Source organism: Acanthochromis polyacanthus, chromosome 8 (genome assembly GCF_021347895.1).
Source record: "Acanthochromis polyacanthus isolate Apoly-LR-REF ecotype Palm Island chromosome 8, KAUST_Apoly_ChrSc, whole genome shotgun sequence".
NCBI lineage: Eukaryota > Metazoa > Chordata > Actinopteri > Pomacentridae > Acanthochromis > Acanthochromis polyacanthus.
Window position 1 is genome coordinate 13,444,744 of NC_067120.1, and position 18,813 is coordinate 13,463,556.

Consider the following 18,813-nt stretch of genomic DNA (forward strand, 5'->3'; position numbering starts at 1 on the left):
CCATAGACTGTACATAAATTGGTTACTGTAGGACTGTAACTCATGCTGTAATTAAATGCACTGAGTCAAACAAAGCTCGATTCTGATTGGCTGACATGTGTGAAGTGATTTACAGCAGTTCCACAGCCGTAAACTGTCGGTGGTCATGGCAACAGACAATACACATTAGCCTTAAACCATATAAGGTTAAAACTTGCCACTCTGGTTAAAACTGAAATTTCCCTTGTTTAAACATCTGGAACTGGCTTAAGGTGCACGTGTTTTAAATAAATCTTAATCTTTTTTATTATCTTTTTCAACACTGGGTAAGTAAAGTAGTTGTTCTTTATTTGATGAACACAGCCGAGAAAAGTCCACCTTCACCTTAGCTAACGTTAGCTTCTGCATGTTATCCTCACATATTGTTAGCTCGTTATGCTGCGTGTTTTAGCGTCCGTTCAGTTTAAAAATTACTTTACATTGTGTATATTTGGGCAGAATGCTTGCTCACCCCAGACTCGGACTATTGGTTTGTGGCGTTGAGACACTCCCCCTCATGACCCTCCCTCAGAGCTGGAGTGATGCAGCGGTGAGCGGTCACTGGGGGGAAGGAGGGCAGCCCCGGCGACTCAGCTACTTGGCTATTAGCTCTGGAGGACGGCGGCTGTGAGGTAGAGCGGTTCTGGGGTTCAGACGCGACAGAAACCGCCTGACTCGGGATATATTCATTCAGACCAGCTCCCCACAGGCACAACTTGGCTACCTAAGGATCCCAACATGCACCGAATAACGGGGAGAGCAGGAGGAGACAGTTTAATTGAGATGAGCCCGTCAGACTCTTTTAACGGTGAGTCGGAGAGCCCAAAATACCTTTTAAAAATGCTGCTATTGAACATCAATTCATGAGATACAGACTAATTGGGGAAACAATTAGGACTAAACTGAGGAAGGTACACTTTAGTCTGTGTAGGCTTCAAAATAACTTAAAAAATACGCTAAAGTTAGCTATTTAAGTCACATAACCTCATTCATGTCGAGCATGTACATGACATGAAACTTTCTAACAACTTTAAGCATTTTTTTATTCGACAGCCACTGTGAACAGCTCATTTTAATCACTGTTTGGACAGCTAACAAATTATAGTGTTTATTTTTCCAGTAACAACCAGCTGTATCTCTTTCACCTTTTCAGAGGACATATTAACATCAATTTAGTGGCATTTGCTCGGCTATTTTAAAATGTATCCACCCTGCTCATTTCCCCTTTAACGCCCCAACCAGCTCATACTCTGTTTTTTCTTTTCATGGAGGCAGCAGTGACTCTGCAGGCAGCCAGCCTCTGACAGCTGGCCAGCCTACTGGAAACACTCTGTCACTTACAGACAGCCACTTTATCCACCAGCACAAACCCCAAATCCCTCTCTGTTCCTTCCTAAATGTAAATTTTAAACCCACACTCAGACAGAGGGTTGCGTTTTAGCCGTTTATGGCTCTAAAATGTGTGTTAGTGAATGAAATATGAATCACCCTGGATAGTCTCTAGCAAACCATATCAGTATGAATCAATGTACGAGTGTAGTGTTTCATCTGCAGCACTGAGAGCTTCACATCATGGTGGTCGAGCCGAGACAGAAGACTGACTGCGGCAGGATCATGAACTATAGTTACTGTTACCTCGGTGTTGTGTGTTTATGGTCTGTTTAGATAACAGTGGAAGCAGTGTTTTTTCTCACAGTATCCTCACAGCTCCATAATATTAAATCACAGTAAAAATCTGTGAAAGCAAATCTTAATTTTTAATGTGGAGATACAGATTGTTTGACAGTTTGCTTACAGACTGTTTGTGGACCACGATAAAAAAAAATACTGTAGGTAGAGATTTCCAAGCTATTCCTGATTAGGTTTGGATCTTGCAGATTCAGACAAGTTTTGATTTAAATCAGCACTTGCCCTTACAGCAAATGTATCTAGAATTATCTTGATATGTGAGCTTGCTTGGTAAAACTTTCACGTGTGCACCTTAAACTTGTAAGATGAAAGGTGACCACTGTCTTCCTGTCCCAGGAAATCAGACAGACTCAGCCACTGTGTTTACATGCAACATGCAGCAGTTCCAAGTGAGGTAACTGACCCATTTACTCCTTCAGAATGTCTTAAAACTATTGTCAGATTCAGTACAGCTGTATGGATGCCAAAGAGTTGTAGCTGTAGCTTTGAAATCCGTTATCTCTGTTATTTCAATACATACACTGTATTTGTTGTTGCTGTTTTAGTACCCAGTAGAATTTGCTTTTATTATCAGTACAGAGTTGTAAAATAATTGTATTTGCTTGAATATTAGATGTACACTAGGTGTGAGCTCTTCAGTGTTGCTGTGGTTTGAAAAAGAGAGACAGTAGCAGCCTTGTGGCATTTCCACTGTGATCAGCTGCTCACTCTTGAACAAAGCCTTAACTGTGGAAGCTACTTAGTGGGAAAACACTCTTGGCATAGTTGACTGGATAATATTGCGTCCAATAGTGTATCCAACTGTGCAAAAATATGCTCAACTGTTCAAGAGGCGTTCTCATATGTCATCAAAAAATATATCCAATTCAAAGTCAGTATCATGTCCATTTAGTTGGTTCCCCTATTATTGTGAAAACATTGTAAAAGTCTCAGATAAAGGAGGGACAGCATGTTTTAGATTTAAGTCTAAATCCGCAATAAACTACACTGCATGGTCCTAATTGTCAAGTATTTTATGTATACTATTAAAAGAGTTTAGAGCCACTAAGTTACCTCTTGGTAGCTCGGTATCTCATGATGTAGTCTGAAGGTTTGAATGCTTGTTTCCTGTGTAAGCACATTTTTTTGTGTTGAGTCTAGCCTAAATTTAACCTCAGAGAGACCATCAATTAGGACAATTGCATTTCTATTTCAAAACGCAGAGAGAGACTGAAACCTTTTTTTGGTGACAATGATGCCAACAGGGCTTGATGTTTGTCCTGTTCTCCATTACTCTTCCCATTTGTTTATGTAAATCTCTCTCGCAGTGAGCAGTATGTAAATGCAGAACTTTTTGATACTTAATGCCGTACATCACCACATGGACAGCTTTCGTTTTCAGACACGTTGAGGGGGTTTACCGGAGTGCTCAGTCACTCCTGTAGTGGCAGGACCATGGCAACATGGCTGCGTGTACTCTTTCGCAGTGACTTCTTCTTTCTGTGTTAAGTCACCCTGCCTGCCCTGTGGGACCGCTGCCACAAAAAGCTGTACAAATATAGACCACAACATTGGCTGTCTGTCAATGCTCCCCACTTTCCTCGGGCAGCTGTTCATACGCCTGAATCTTTACCACCACCAACCTGGCTGTTTGAGATTACTCATAATTGCTACTTATAATTATTTTTTTATGGTGTTTAGAGATTCACTCTGTAATTAACTCTGGCATATCTGCTTTAATTTTTATGTTCTTTATCTTACTGTCTTGCAGATGATCTAAACGGCTATCACCAACATCCCTCATCGAGCACAGGATCCTTCCAGGAGGGGCAATCAGGGGTAAACACCAAACTCCCCACGTTTACACTCACACAACACAGTTATGGGGATGTTTCTATTGAACGCCTTCTTCTGCTTTTATAGTGGACAGTCTGCAATTAAAAATTCAGTTTATTGGTATTGTTTATTATGTATGTTTTCAGTTACCTTAAAATAGTTTACCTAAATATTGGTTTTCATTTATACCAGCTATTTAAATATCTGAAAACATTTCCTGACCATATGTAAATGTTTAGCTTTCCAAGTCAGATTCAGGAAAGATTTCTGTTTGTCACAACCGTATCTTCACCTCCAGCTTACCACCTGCCAGCGTGGTTGCAGGAAGTTCACTGTGTAAAAGTAAAGTGCTTTATTTAGATTTCCTTCCTTCTCTTTTTCCATTCGTATTTGTATACTCAGCAGCTAAAGCACGGTGGTTAAATTTTAGGAACCAGTCCAGTGATGCTAGTATACAATCCACAAAAGTCATAATGGAGTTAGAGATAACCCTAATGCTTCTGTGTTCTCCTCCTTCCACACTGCATTTAAAGTCTCCTTTCACGCCTGATGTTTATGTAGAGACCTGTGAGTCTCTCAGCTCCAGCCTGGCCTCACTGGCCCCCTCTGATCACAGCGACAGTCCACATTTTGAGACTCACACCTTAGACCGAATCAATGCTTTGACTGGGGTAAGCCACCAGTCAAGGTGTGGTTGCTGCTGTGTCGGTGTCTTTGTGTTTGTGTCACCTCACTTGATCTCAAAACTCAAACCTCTAACTGTCCTAAACCTGAGTGTGATAGTGTCTGAGTGCTGTGAACTGTTTTTGAACATAACCCGTAAACATGCAAGTGTGGAGTGTTTGCCGTGTTGATCCATTTTAATCACCTCTTTAACGTTGCTGCTACAGTTGTAGCCATGTGCTGTTGAATTTGTTGTGTTGTTCCACTTTCTCTCATTGTCCACTCGGTTCGTCCACAGATTTCGAGAAAGCGGGCACTATTCCTGAAGTTTCGTTCCAGGGTATGGCATGGTAAAACAGGCTTGTGATGTGTTGCAGCCTTGTGTATATGTCTGCCTGCCTGCCCACTACTATGTCCTCTTTGAAGAATGTCTGCTCAGTGTTGAGTTTCTCCACTGGCATAGATATTCAAAGAGTAATGTTCAGAAATCAGGGAAATCAATATTCATTTCTTGGTAGAGAGCTCATGTTGTCCTTTGGAAAGCATGTTTTTTTTTTTTTCTTTGGAGTAATGGAAATGTGCTGGCTTGAGCGATGTATTGATGTATCCTGAGGGTTCATTAAAAATGGAAGAGGCCTTTGTTCTCACCTGTGATAACTGTCTGCTTCACTGAGGAGAAAGCAACAGCCTGGGGTGTTACAGTATAATTGGAGGGTGCACACTTGCACATACACATGCAGATGTTCAGATGCACTGTACAGTGTATCTGTCATTTGCCTAGCTGTTTTTGTGTGAGTGCACTAAAGTGTGTGTACAGTTTAAGTATATATACTGTAATCAAGGCCCTGCCCTGTGCTTATGAAAGGACTCAACTGTGATGCGGCTAACCATATACTGTACTACATGCGTCTTCCTGTCAATCCCCCTAAATGCAGCCTATTTAAACAGCGTGTAACCTGTTTTAATGATAATAAGTGTTATCATAACCTTAAATAACAACAGCCACTCTTCAGAATGAAAACGAATGCAGAAAGCTTTGCTAGTAATCTGGCTCACTAAAACCTACGATTTTGCTCATTACAAGATGACATCAAGGAGTTTTAAAGGCTGTTTGCGCCACGTGTTTAAATTGTCTCTGGACTCGCTATCATTCTCTGCGGTCTTACGAGACTAGAGAAAAACAGGTCTTGTTTCATTACAAATGCGAAGTTCCATGTGCATGTAACTTTTAAAGAGGGTTTTGTACTCCTGAAGATTGTAATTTTCTGCAAAATGTAGATCCAACTGGAGAGTTAGCTCCGGAGGAATGTCCAAAACCTTTTCCATGTTTAGAACAAATTTGAGGATTGCAATAATGTGTTATATGCAGTAAAGACACGTTGCAGTGATACAGTAGTCAGCATTTACTTTACTGTAAGAAAAAAGACACATTACCTTACTTTAGTTGTTGCTGTAAAACAGTAAAGCATAAACATTAAAGAAAGAGTGGCACACATTAGATTTCGTGCCACAAATATCAAAGTGCATTAAAGGAAAAGTCTAAATCTTTTCGTCCAAACCATAAATGCTTTAAAGATATTATTTTAAAGGACCCCCTCCCAGAAGCTTAAAGCCTACTTATGTTCCACCATGTTCTACATTTAACCTCCTTAATTAAGATAAAAGGCAGCATACACATGTCGCAACGCCCAGTAGTTACGGGTTACTTAGTTGATGTATAGAAGTCTGTGGCTGCTACCAGCTTCACTGAGCAGAGGCACAGCAGATGCACTGATTCCATACTGCTGATCTGTAATTACCGCAAATTAGAGAGCTTCTGCAGCAACGTCCCAGTTAAAGAAAGCATCCACCCAGCCATGGTCAACATGGCCCCAATCTGGTCAGGAAGGTAATGCAGACCAGTGGTTAAAACGTATGCATAATTTGGGACAAGAAAACCGTAGAAACGTGGAAAACACAGACATGAATACACATTGACTGCTCATAGTTGGTATAGAAGGAACCAGGGTAGTAGATGAAGCTGTAGAGTGGGGAAAAAAACCGCCATGTTACTTACAGTACATCAGTGCCTTCATAGTTAATTTATGCAACGTGTCTGAGACTACTGCATTTTTCACTGTGCTTACGAGAAGGTCTTCAGATTGTTCAGTCACTTGGGTTCTAAAAGTCAGGACAAACAAGGAAGAACGTTTCGCCAGTTATCAGTTTTGGTTTTCTTATCAGGTCTTTCTACAGAAGATTTATTAATATGATTGTCTGCCTTTTGAGCTGAGATTTCACTGGTTATCTGAAATGTGAGACAGCATATTTAAAGGACTGTGGGACAGCACAGGGATGCCACCTCCCCTCTCTGATGCTGTGCTCTCTGTTAGATTAGCTAGCTGGCTGCGGCTATGCTACCCCCGTGCTGATGTCACTCTGTAGGACTCTCCTTTGCCACTTTCCTAGCTTCCCTCCTCCTTTTCCTCTTTCTCTCTCTTTTCTGTGTGACTGAGGTAGTGAGGGCTTGTCCTGGGAGGTTAGTGGACTGGTTGGGTCTATCTGGACGGAGATCAGTGGAGTGAGAGAGGCAGTGCTTTCAGAGCTGGACCCTACTCCCTGGAGAAAGGCAGTTTTACTCTATTGGACAGCCGGCCTTTCCGCTGATGCATCTTTACCATAAAGGGAGTGGGCCATGGAGGTAAAGTGCTCTTCCTTTCCTCCCTTCCTCGACAGTGTGAGGATTATGAGCCGGGTAAACTCTGTCTGAATGACAGTGCAGTTACATGCGACTACGTGGGATGTTGTGGCTTTTATTATGCTAAATGGATTCTCTGTTGTGTATGTGGTAAAGTGTAGGTAGCTACTGTAATGAGGTGTAGGAAAGTACATTGTACGTAGTTATTTTTAGCTTTCTGAACAGCTGAAGCAGCACTGACAGCACACAGCCATGGCTTCTCCTCCTCTGCTAAAGCATTGCTGTGCAGTCCTTTTTTGTCAGCCTTGTAGCTGCTGAAGAAACAGCCTCTGCAGGGCTAGCATTCAATGATACACATACTTGAAATTTCTCTGGCCACCGATACAGGTGGTCTCAGTCACTGTAAATCTTAAGATTTGCAGAGAAGCATAAACTACTAAAGTGGAAGAACGTTGGAACCTGAACGCCGATACAATTGAGTTTGTGTTTAATCAGTTGACAAATGACTTGTAATTAAAGCCTTCAGAGGATTCATAATGTCTTCCTGGATTTCATTCTGTAATACCCAGACTTCTTTAAAAGCATGTTCCTCATCTTGTTCAGTGTTCAGATGCCCTACGTTTAGCATGGTGTTTGGAGTTAAAAATACAATAATCAGTATTTTTGTTTTAGACCAACAGTCGAGTGTGATGTGGTGTGGAGGCCTTGTTCTCTGTGTAGCCACTAGACGCATAGTTTAACTCTTATCCACTGAATGCATCCAAAGACTTGTTGATGCTCTACCTGTGTATGTGTGTGTTTAAACATCGCCACTTCTGTGCTATCTCATTATAGATTGACAAACAACAGCAAAGCAAAGACTCTGTGTTCTTCCGTGACGGAGTTCGCAGGATTGACTTCGTCCTGTCTTATGATGATGATAAAGATGGGGAGAGAAAACAGGTAATGAATAACTTCTTGGCACTTTGTAGGGATGCTACATTATTCCAGTTTTATTCCCTAATGCATGTTTTTCAGTGCAGTTATAGTTTTAGTTCCAGCTGAGCCGAGTGACACTAATTATTTATGGTGGCCAGAACTAAATATTTGGAAATTGGATAATATCACCGAAAGTAACAGCTGTTGTTATTTCTATTTCTTGATATTAACAGTAAGAACTGGGCTAGACAGGAAATCCTCAGAGTCCAGTGTGTGTCAGCAGCATACTCTAAATACCACAGCACTGATAAGTTAAACTTTTCGTCAGCTAGTATCAGTAATCCTCTCAAGGCATTTTCTGAGATGACGACTTAGTCCTGCTTTGTTAGGTAAATCAACTCCAGCATTTCCATACTGCCGGTGGACACATGTCCTTTTGTGACTAGTTTCTTTATCAGCTGTAGAGTGCTGAAAGACTGTTTCATACTCAGCTGTGAGCCTTCACATCTGAGTGTTACCACTCCTGGGCTTTGAGGATGTAGTCGACTCACATTTTGCCCACAGCCCAGTCAATGAGTCAATGCTAAAGCCTCTGGTCCTGTCAGGGACTTGCTCATTTTTTCCACTGTTTGAGGAAGGGCAAACAGGAGGCCTGTTCCTGAGTGTCATCCACATGTGTTGTAAAATATCACACTAAATTTCAGCTCAAACAAGGAGGGTTTATTTAATTATTTTGGCCAGTTTTCACTGAAGTGATAGGACAGTTCATTTTTGTGTACTTGTTTCTGAAAACATTGAATCGGTGTCGTCACTGTGCTATCACAGCTTGCTTTCACTACCTGTTGTCACTGTTATGACAACTTCCAACAAATCCACACAGAGAACTGATACTGCCATATCCTCACTGGTTGATACAAGACTTTTGTAGCACTTGGGTATCTTCTGTACTGACTGTGACTTCAGGTTTAACTTGATTTGTTTTATTTGTGTCCTACCAGATGTGCACTCTTTATATGATTAATTGCATTTTACATGCATTTGTTTTATATATGAACATAATATCTCTGATTCTCATGACATATAATACAAATTTTCCACTCATTCATTTTATTTTGTTTGTGTTTGCTTTAATTTTCCTCTTTGCCTGCTGAAGGAGAGGAGGAAGGTTTATGAGGCCAATTTGGAGAAAGTTGGACTGGAGCTGGAGACAGAAGATAAATCAGTAAGTCACACTTGTACTGATTTGATTACTTCTAACAATGTAAAATGGAATGTAGTGGGGGGTTAGCGCTGTCGCCTCACAGCCAGAAGGTCCTGGGCTCAGATCTCGGCCTGGGGTTTTTCTGTGTGGAGTTTGTGTGTACTCCCTGTGCCAGCTTCCTTCCACAGTCCAAAGACATACTGAGGTTAATTGGTGATTCTACATTGTCCGTAGGTGTGAATGTGAGTGTGATTGTTTGTCTCTTTGTGTGGCCCTTTGATAGACTGAGACCTCCAGGGTGTCCCCTGCTGTCACCCTAAGTCAGTTATTATAGTTCCAGCCCCCTCGTGACCCTACAGAGGAATAAGCGTTATATAGATAATGGATGGACAGAATGTAGTAGCCTCTTATTTTATCATATTTCAGAACATCTAAATGTTATTTAGTCCGAAAACTTAAAATTTCACAATAAAGCCGCGGATTGTCAGAGATGTCTTTTTTATTACTGAATGTTTTTTTTTAAAATATATGGATCACATTGTACCGTGACATGTAATATTTATGCATTTTACTGTTGACTGTCATCATCAGGAGTCAGAGGATGGAAAGACATATTTTGTGAAAGTCCACGCTCCATGGGAAGTGTTGGCTACCTACGCAGACGTGCTGAAGATCAAGGTTCCATTCAAGGTCAACGACATCCCAGACAACAGCGAGATGCCCATGAACTGGCTGTCCACGCCGTTTCGTCTGCCTGAGCACGTCATGCACCCCGAGCCAGACTTTTTCACAGCTCCCTTCAACAAGAGCAAATCTGACTTCTTCCTTATCGACAACAAGGACACGTTCTTTCCTCCCTCTACGCGCAACAGGATAGTAAGCATTTTCTAACAATGGCCGTCTTATCTTCTTTGTGACCTTCAAGTTCTCTGTGAGACTTAAGTGATTAATATAGTAAAACTGTTGTGAACACAGAGTAAACTTTAACTAAAATTAACTTTAAGCCTCTAAAAAACAAAATACAATATACTTTTGTTTCTTTCTCCGTCCAGGTCTACTATATCCTGTCCCGCTGTTCCTACTTCAGGGATGAATGTGCAGAAAAAGACAAAAAGGGAATCAAGAGGTTGCTCAACAATGGCACCTACACTGCTGCCTTCCCCCTGCACGATGTGAGCCTCTTTCAGTCAAATTTTGGACAGTTTTTTTTTAATCATCGGAAAAAGTGGGTCATCAGTGGAATGTGCGTCCGTCGCTCTCCTGCAGTTTCGTCCTGTTGGAGGCAGTGTTAGACATTACAGGGAGAGGATGCGTTTTAATATTGCAGTATGGTGGTGATCTGTATCTTCTGTGTGTCTGCAGTCAAGATACTGGATAAGATCGAGGGATGATAAGTGCGAGAGCGAGAGATACAACCTCTACAAACACTGGGCCAGATTCCTGTGCTTCTTCAAGGAGCAGCCCCTCAACCTTGTAAGGTCAGACCTGAGTATCAGCTACTTTTATCTGTCCTGTGTTTAGTCAACATTAATCAGGCAGTAGAGTTAAGAGCAAGAATGTTTCTGTTTTTCCCTTCAACAGGAAGTATTATGGGGAGAAGATTGGTATTTATTTTGCGTGGCTGGGTTTCTACACTGAGATGCTGCTGTTTGCTGCAGTTGTAGGAACAATTTGTTTCATTTATGGATTCCTTACCTATGGTGACAACCAGTGGAGGTGAGAATTACTGTTTCTTATGTTCTTATATCTTCCATACCATTCTTCTACTTCTTCTTCTCATTATTATTATGATGATGATTATTATAATAACTGCATCTATTATTTAAAATAACCTTCATTTTCTATACAGTGAAGAAATATGCAGTGACAAAATTGGAGGAAATATTGTCATGTGCCCACTGTGTGACAAAAAGTGTAGCTACTGGAAGCTCAACACAACATGCAACTCCTCATGGGTGAGTAATTTTTTGGTCATCATGATTCATGTTCTACCCACAGTATGTGACATTTCAAGAGTTGTTGCAGCTAAATGTCATCAAATAAATTTTTCATTCTCTCACTATTTCTTGAACATGTCTCCTTTCAGCAATCACACCTATTTGACAACGTGGGAACAGTGTTTTTTGCCATATTCATGGGGATTTGGGGTGAGTAAAAATTTGAACACTGCAGTTTGTATTTTTGTACCCAGTGCACCACCTAGTGGGATCAGTAGTCATTAAAAATATTTGCTATGTATTCTTCCACAGTTAAAAGACTAGTTAACTTAAAAAACAACATTTTCACTTCTGGTATAGTTAAAGGAGATCAGAAACGTCTTCCACCGCTCTAATATAATATAATATAATATAATATAATATAGGTGAATGGGGTCAAAGCGGCGGACAATGACATTTGAAAAGCTCAGTAGCATTTCTTTGCAAGCGAGGCGACACTCTTAATCCAGATTCAATGAAATTAATTCGAACTGACAAACGAGGTTATTATTGTGACGTGATTACACTGGTGAGACGGTCTTGTGCCTCTGCAGTGACGCTGTTTCTGGAGTTCTGGAAGAGGCGGCAGGCCCGTCTTGAGTACGAGTGGGATCTTGTCGACTTTGAGGAGGAGCAACAGCAGCTGCAGCTTCGGCCAGAGTACGAGACCAAGTGCACCAACCGCAAGATGAACCGCATCACTCAGGTGTTTGTGTGCTCATGAAATACTAATACACTGTACTGGTGTTGGTGTGTGTAGCTTCTACTTTACCAAGCAAATATACTGAATGGTTGATTACAGATTACAGTGTCTCTTGTATTCTTTTGACATAGTTTGCGCTCATTCATTAGGACATTTTCTGAAGTAAAAATCTAGTTTGAACTGGGACTCTTTCATCAGGAGCCGTATTATTGGTTATAGATTCTGATGCACATAGACTTGTAAAATGAACAGAAACAGATTTCTGCAATTTGCCATGACCACATCCCACCCGTCTTTAGGAAACTGAGTTGGTTCTTGACAGGACTGCTACAGATCTAGTGGGGAAATTGTTTCTGTGCTGGGTCACCGTGCTCTTATGGGTAAGAGTGGCACTCAACGAGGAATGCCAGTTTGGTGAGAAAGAGGCTTTGGTGTGGTGTAGATAACTGAACTTTTCTGGAAAGACTCGGAGGCACCGGTTTCCTTCTCTACAGCCTTACACTGTTTGCTGGTTGTGGATGATTATCTTGTATGAAGTTTTTGCAAAAGCATGACTTCAATAGGAAACCATAGATGACAGAATTGGACACAGGCTGACACAAACACACACTGTGAGATCTCATTCGGCAACGTAACTTTGCCTCACATGTGAGGCTAGAGGTGACTAAAGGAACGTGGCCTTTCAGAGCCCTCTTTTCAGGACGTAACAAATGCTGACTGACTCCTGTGTCCTTGCTTTGCTTGCATATGATTTAGGAAATGGAGCCTTACTTACCCATAACAAGCAAGTGTGCACGCTCATGTCTGTCTGGAGCCACCGTCCTGTTGTGGGTGAGCATAATATCTTTGGTATACTTGATCAGTTTAATGTGCCTCCATCTATCATCTGTCCCTTCACACCCTCTCTTTGTCTTCCCATTAACTAGTCATCATCACTAATGTCATGTGTCTTGGGCTAGTATGTATGAAAATAATATAAATTAAGCCCTGATAAAAAATTATGATAACACCTCATTTTGAAAAAGACACATTTTTCTAAACTGAATAAAGTTATGACTCTTAAAACTGTGACCCAGTGAAAATTTCACTCTGGGTGGTTTAATGCATGCTGGCCCACAATGTATTACTGTTGTACTCTTTTGTTTGTAAAAATCTGTAACATGTGACTGAAGTATTCTTCTCATAGGACACGTGTGCACACTTCACGCCGTTAATTCTAACATCTATGCTAGTTTTTAAAAAAATCTGCTTGCTTTCTGCACAGATATTTGCTTGCAGTTGTTCAATTGGTTTGGTGTTTTCACTATACTTCTGTCTTGTGATGTTTTGTGCTTGTGGTTGTCTTTCATGTTGTCACCGTTTTCTTCGTCCTAAAGATCTCATTGATCATTGCCTGCATCATTGGGGTCATAGCGTACCGCTTGGCGGTGTATGCGGCCTTTGCTAGCATCATGAAGGACAGTCCCACCGCCCACCTGGAGGTAGTTGGCCCCTACATCACACCACAGCTGGCCACTTCTGTCACCGCCTCTTGCATCAACTTTGTCATCATCATGATCCTCAACCTCATGTATGAGAGAGTGGCTGTTTGGATCACTGATATGGGTGAGGGCCAGAGCAAGTGATGTATTTAAAGTGACTGCATTTCTGTCTGTCCACACATCAGTGTATATCATGTCGATTACTGAATCTGTTAAATTGTGAAAATTTACTTAATATCTAAGCTTTATGATTTTTTATTGTGTTTCAGAAATTCCAAAGACCCACCTGGAATATGAGAACAAGCTGACGGTGAAGATGTTCCTCTTCCAGTTTGTCAACTACTACTCCTCCTGCTTCTATGTGGCTTTCTTTAAGGGAAAGTTTGTTGGTTATCCTGGAAAGTATGCCTATATGTTTGGCTGGAGCCAACTAAGGAATGAAGAGGTACCAGATATGACTCCATAAGAAGATGTCTACTGGTGATTCAGATACAAGCTGAACTTGAGTTAAAGTTTGTTTCTGATCCATCTCTCCTCTATCTCAACCTGTTTGCTCCCAGTGTGACCCTGGCGGTTGTCTCATTGAGCTGACCACCCAGTTGGTGATCGTGATGACTGGTAAACAGGTGTGGGGCAACATCCAGGAAGCTCTGGTCCCGTAAGTACATGGACACCACATTTCGTCAGTACACAAAATACATATGTGGGGGTTAAATTCACAAACTCTATAAAGGCCTTGCAAGTGCACCTCTCATCACATTAATATATCCACCATGAATGTGACCTAACATAGTCCTAACCAGTTCTTTTGCAACTGTAGCCTAGAGTCATCTCTTCTAAGATGAGTTTTGTTTTGTGCTGCTTGTAACCAAACCAACCAGCCAGCTGATTCAGCAAAGTAATGTCATAAATCCATTAATCACTACTACACTGCAGAATTCTGATGCATTTACAAGAAAGCAGTTTCCAGCTAACAGATCGTCAGCAACCTGGAACAGAAAATCAGTGTTCAAAAAAAGACGAGCACCTGTTCAGTCGTCACAGTGGGAGAAAGCACATGTGTAAATAATGAAATGAATGAAGGCTGAGTTTGTTTTTGATCCACGGATCATACTTTTAGTTTCATTTTTTGTTGGCATCAAAAAAGACAAATATGTTTCTACATTTTCATCATGTAGGAGGTCATCAGTGTAAAAACAGACATCCATGTGCCTTGCAGTAGCATGGATAGCATGTTTCTATCTGAAAATGAAGGTACATTTAAGAAACTAAATGTTTCCTGGATTAAACCCCAAAAACGAATGGTCCTGTTAATCAAAAATAGCATTCTTTACTATCAAGTTCATCAAGGGAGCAATTTATTTTATGTGTGCCTACAAAAAAAAATAAATGGTGCATACTGACTCACTGTCACACTGTGATGACTCACTGGGACTCCTGACTTAAACAAAGGCGTCGGTAATCTGCCGAGTAACACCTGAGCTTTGCACAAGTGTGTGTAATGAGAAATGATCTACAGAATATATTAGATAACTACAGAAGATGCAGTGTTTTCATTGTTTACAGTTCAATACAGCCTTCAGCATACCTTAAGCTTAAATTGCATGAAAGCTCTCTATCGCCCCCTTGTGTCCTTCAGGTGGCTGATGAACTGGTGGGGCAGCAGGAAGGCACGAAACCACCCAGAGAGTCTGTACAGCCGCTGGGAGCAGGATCACGACCTGCAGGGCTTTGGACAGCTGGGCCTCTTCTATGAGTACCTGGAAATGGGTAAATATCCAGTCCATAATCAGTCTGTTACACACAGAGAAATTTAGAGACCATGTCGGTGGAGTCCAAACTAAACCAGCACCACAACCAGTAATGTGTTCTGAAATACTGCATTTGATGCACCCATCATACTGGTTTTAGATAAACAGGAACATACATGCATGCATACTTGTAGATGCATAAATAGGTAGATCCCCGTCATCCTTCAGATGGCGCTGTTTCCACATACCGTCTCTCACGAACATCTCCTCTCTCTGTGTCCCAGTGATCCAGTTTGGTTTCATCACACTGTTCGTCGCCTCCTTCCCCTTGGCACCCCTGCTGGCACTCATCAACAACATCATTGAGGTTAGAGTGGACGCTTGGAAACTCACCACTCAGTTCAGACGCCCTGTGGCAGCCAAAGCTCACAGCATCGGAGCCTGGGCGGAAATCCTCAACGGCATGGCTGTACTCTCTGTTGTGACAAATGTGAGTGGTGGACCGAATGTTCCTGTCGATGCAATGGAAACTTAAAATTAGGCTAATATTCAGTATCCTAATTGTATCATAAATGCAGCTGAATGTGCATTTATATGCCAGTTCATTCTGATACATGCGACTTTATATTCATTGCAATACAATACTAACACACCGAGCCGATTTTAAGAGAATTCCTCTCTCTAGCTGGGCATCAACTGCTGTCTGTCTGACATTACAGTTAGCTGTATAACACCTTAGATGCCACAGTTACCTGCCATCGTACGTGAATAAAATAATAATAATCAGCTTAAACAACTATTGTTCTTGTGTCCAGCAGCGAGACAAGCAGAGTTTAATTGTGCACACATCGCATTATGTTAATTTAGCTAACTCAACTCACATTTCTTTCCCTGCTTCTAGGCGTTCATCGTGGCCTTCACCTCTGATATGATCCCTCGGCTAGTGTACATGTACGCCTACGCGCCAAAGGGTGAGATGACCATGAAAGGCTACATAAACAACAGCCTGTCGGTGTTCAACATCTCTGAGTTCCCAGAGTTCAGCAGGCCCGATGATGACGAGAATCCGGCCTGGTTCAACAGCTCCATCACTACCTGCAGGTGGGTGTGGTTAGAAGAGAGAAAGAGCGACTGTTTTAGCTTATTACTGTAGTGGATTCAGATGATTAAATCCTTTGCGATGGTGGCTTATGGATGGTTTACAATACACCCCCTGTCAAAAGTTTTGAGACGGGTTCTAATTTATTTGAATGAGAAAGTGTCTCAAAACTTTTGACAGGGGGTGTATACATAGCATTTAAATGTAGCTAGCTGAGTGGAGCTAATTTAGCCTGTTTTATAGCTTTAAATTTTTCAGTCCACTTCTTACTTTACTGAATATTATATAAGTTTGTCTTTTGTTCTACACATTAAATTGATTATATTATGTTGCCAGCAGCATGACAACCTGAGCAAATATTATTTGGTTCCTCTTTGCGCAAGTGGATTTAAGGATGAATTCAGAATACAATATTCTGAATTTTCAGCCAAAGCTTGTGTTAATTTTTGCATGAAATTGAAATATTTTCTTGCTTTGTAGGTATCGTGATTACCGCTATCCTCCTGGGCACGAGAAGCAGTACTCCCACACTATGCAGTTCTGGCATATTTTGGCTGCCAAGCTGGCTTTCATCATTATCATGGAGGTAAAACGATCCCTCGGCTCCTCCACCAGCACCACCAACACTGACTGACCATTTGAACCGAGCCTCATATTCTTACCTTGTGTAGCAGTTGATTGTTATTTTCTCCCACACGCGCACTGACTTCAGTTTTCTTCCTCCACAGCATGTTGTGTTCATAGTTAAATTCCTCGTGGCCTGGTTGATTCCTGATGTGCCGGCCGACGTGAGGGCTCGGGTGAAGAGAGAGCGCTACCTGGTCCAGGAGTATCTCCACAACTACGAAGTGGAGAAGCTGAAGATCCAACTCAGCCAGAACAGCAGCGAGTGTAACTGCACGCCCATGATATATCCGTCTTTATCCAAACATGAGGTGCTGTCAGAGTGCCTTTAGCCCGACCAGTGGGACGCTCTGATGTAGATTCCCCTGCTTGTGTATTCTGATACAGACCACCACTTTGCAGCGCTGCCTGTGTTGCTCACAGACGGCGTTTACTAAAGAGCTAGAGGTTTACTCAACTCCAAGCTATCCCTCTACTACAAACCTGCTGATAGTGGACTTCTAGTGCACAACTTGCAAAGACCAAGTCTCCATGCATGCTGAAACATTGAGGCACTTGAATTTAAACATCTTTCACCTATTTATAGCTTTTCTCTCGCTGTGTTGTAATTAAAGTGTTGAGGATATTTAACATTTGCTGTAAGGAAAGAGGAAATGATACACTGAGTCTAAACCGGACAGCTTGTTTTAAAGGAAGACTATTTATTTTAAGTGCCACTATGAGTAACCAAAGACTTGATGCCTTAATATGATAGATCACAAACTCAGCATCGGTTCTACATCAGTCATATCAAAGTTACTGCAGAGTTTGCTTGTTCTTGAAGGTTTGAATATTCCCATTGTTCAAACTTTATGTTCAGATCAATGAAGCTTTCCAGTGTCTATTTTTTTGTTTGTTTTCTACAGTTATTACAACAAATGTGAGCATTGTTTCTTTCTCAGCATTGAGGTCACAGCACAGATGTAACACAATTTTCCCAAATTATGTCCCTCACTTCCCTGGACAAATTTTGTCATAATCTCATAGCAGCCCAACAGTTTCTGCAGGCCAAAACCTGACATGTGAAGTAGCTGCTTCTTCTTTTTTTTTTCTAAAGAGAAATCTGTGCTGCTGTTACTACTGTGAGTAGGGACAGATTTTGTCCTGCGATGGCCAGTTGTTCAGCCGCAGAAGCAGCAGCTGGTGCGCGTTGACTGTTGACAGTGTGTCCTGTTCATGGAGATGAGAGGCGAAAGCCCTAAGAGAGTGAAGAGATCCCTTTTTAATGTGCCTCTGTTTACCGACATGTCGCCGCTAATGAAAGCCCCCCCTCCTCCCACTGAACCCTGTTTGCTCCATTACACAAAGCACATCAGCCATCGCCTAGCTCTTGTGCTGCTGGTTTCCTCTGCTGTTTCTGTGTAGAGAAGGAAAGATGCACATTCTTTTTATTATTTTGCACAAAGCACTTAATGAATTGTGACTACCAAGACATACACATGTCAAACTAATTGTTGTCATGACACTATGTACTCGTAATCAGTGTTTTGAAGCAGCAAGGTGTGATAACTGTTGACAATTTCAATGGAAGAAGAGCTGTACTGTTAGTAAAAAAAGAGTTCCCTGTTCTGATGTTGATGTTTGTATTAAGTTTAAATGTCAGCCAGAAGATGAGATGTGGCTTTTGTTAGAAATGATATGAAGGATGTTTCACATTTATAATATGGTCATGTGTGAGGTATATCTGTTATTGAACTATTTAAATTGAATATAAAGTAGCCAACTGGTTGTGCTGCAGACTCAGACGACTAAATCTGTTGATTTAAGGTGTATTTAGATCTGGCAGTCTAACTACAGTACACTTGCCTTACTTGTTACCTTTGCTCAGCTGAAGTAATGCCTGTTGATGCCTTAACACATCCAGTGCTTTGTTTTCTCTTGTATTTACTTGTACTTCTCTCCCACCCTTTTTTGTGTATGTTCTCTTTTGTTATACTTCAGTAATATTTTATTTTGAAAAAGGTGAACCTGTTTACTGTATACTTAAAGTTAAAATTTCAAGTTTTTACTATTTTTTTTTTGTAATTGTCCCATATCCAAATGTGTAATGTAACAAAAAAAACCTCTCTAAAATAAAGTACCAGTTCAACTTGAGCGGTTGTCTGATATGTGTGGAGCAGTACTGAACACTGTGGACCGCCGGCTCCTTGTGCTGAGGA

General features: G+C 41.3%; 1 protein-coding gene and 1 long non-coding RNA gene across 5 annotated transcripts; one reads left to right on the top strand and one right to left on the bottom strand.

The window, feature by feature from the left end:
* The first annotated feature begins 389 nt into the window (after positions 1–389).
* On the top strand, positions 390–18,748 carry ano5a (anoctamin 5a). Of its 3 annotated transcripts, none has more exons than XM_051951522.1 (20): positions 390–826; positions 3,458–3,525; positions 7,697–7,804; positions 8,934–9,002; positions 9,573–9,857; positions 10,034–10,153; positions 10,344–10,459; positions 10,563–10,697; positions 10,831–10,936; positions 11,068–11,128; positions 11,512–11,663; positions 11,960–12,040; positions 13,037–13,265; positions 13,411–13,586; positions 13,702–13,799; positions 14,781–14,911; positions 15,177–15,382; positions 15,794–15,993; positions 16,472–16,577; positions 16,720–18,748. In XM_051951522.1, exons 1-20 carry the CDS (start codon positions 757–759, stop codon positions 16,945–16,947), a joined length of 2,745 nt encoding a protein of 914 aa, XP_051807482.1. In that variant the 5' UTR covers positions 390–756; the 3' UTR covers positions 16,948–18,748. The 3 variants fall into 3 exon arrangements, with proteins under 3 accessions (XP_051807482.1, XP_022048569.1, XP_051807483.1); XM_022192877.2 differs by lacking the exon at positions 11,960–12,040 and adding an exon at positions 12,417–12,491 and having other exon boundaries at positions 393–826; XM_051951523.1 differs by lacking the exons at positions 390–826; positions 3,458–3,525 and adding an exon at positions 3,609–6,865.
* On the bottom strand, positions 14,231–16,774 carry LOC127534978 (uncharacterized). Of its 2 annotated transcripts, XR_007943616.1 has the most exons (4): positions 16,654–16,774; positions 15,774–15,987; positions 15,069–15,404; positions 14,231–14,901 (listed from the first exon to the last, which is right to left on the bottom strand). It is a non-coding gene; the product is annotated as an uncharacterized LOC127534978 (long non-coding RNA). The 2 variants fall into 2 exon arrangements; XR_007943617.1 differs by lacking the exon at positions 16,654–16,774 and having other exon boundaries at positions 15,141–15,404; positions 15,774–15,897.
* Positions 18,749–18,813: the final 65 nt, after the last annotated feature.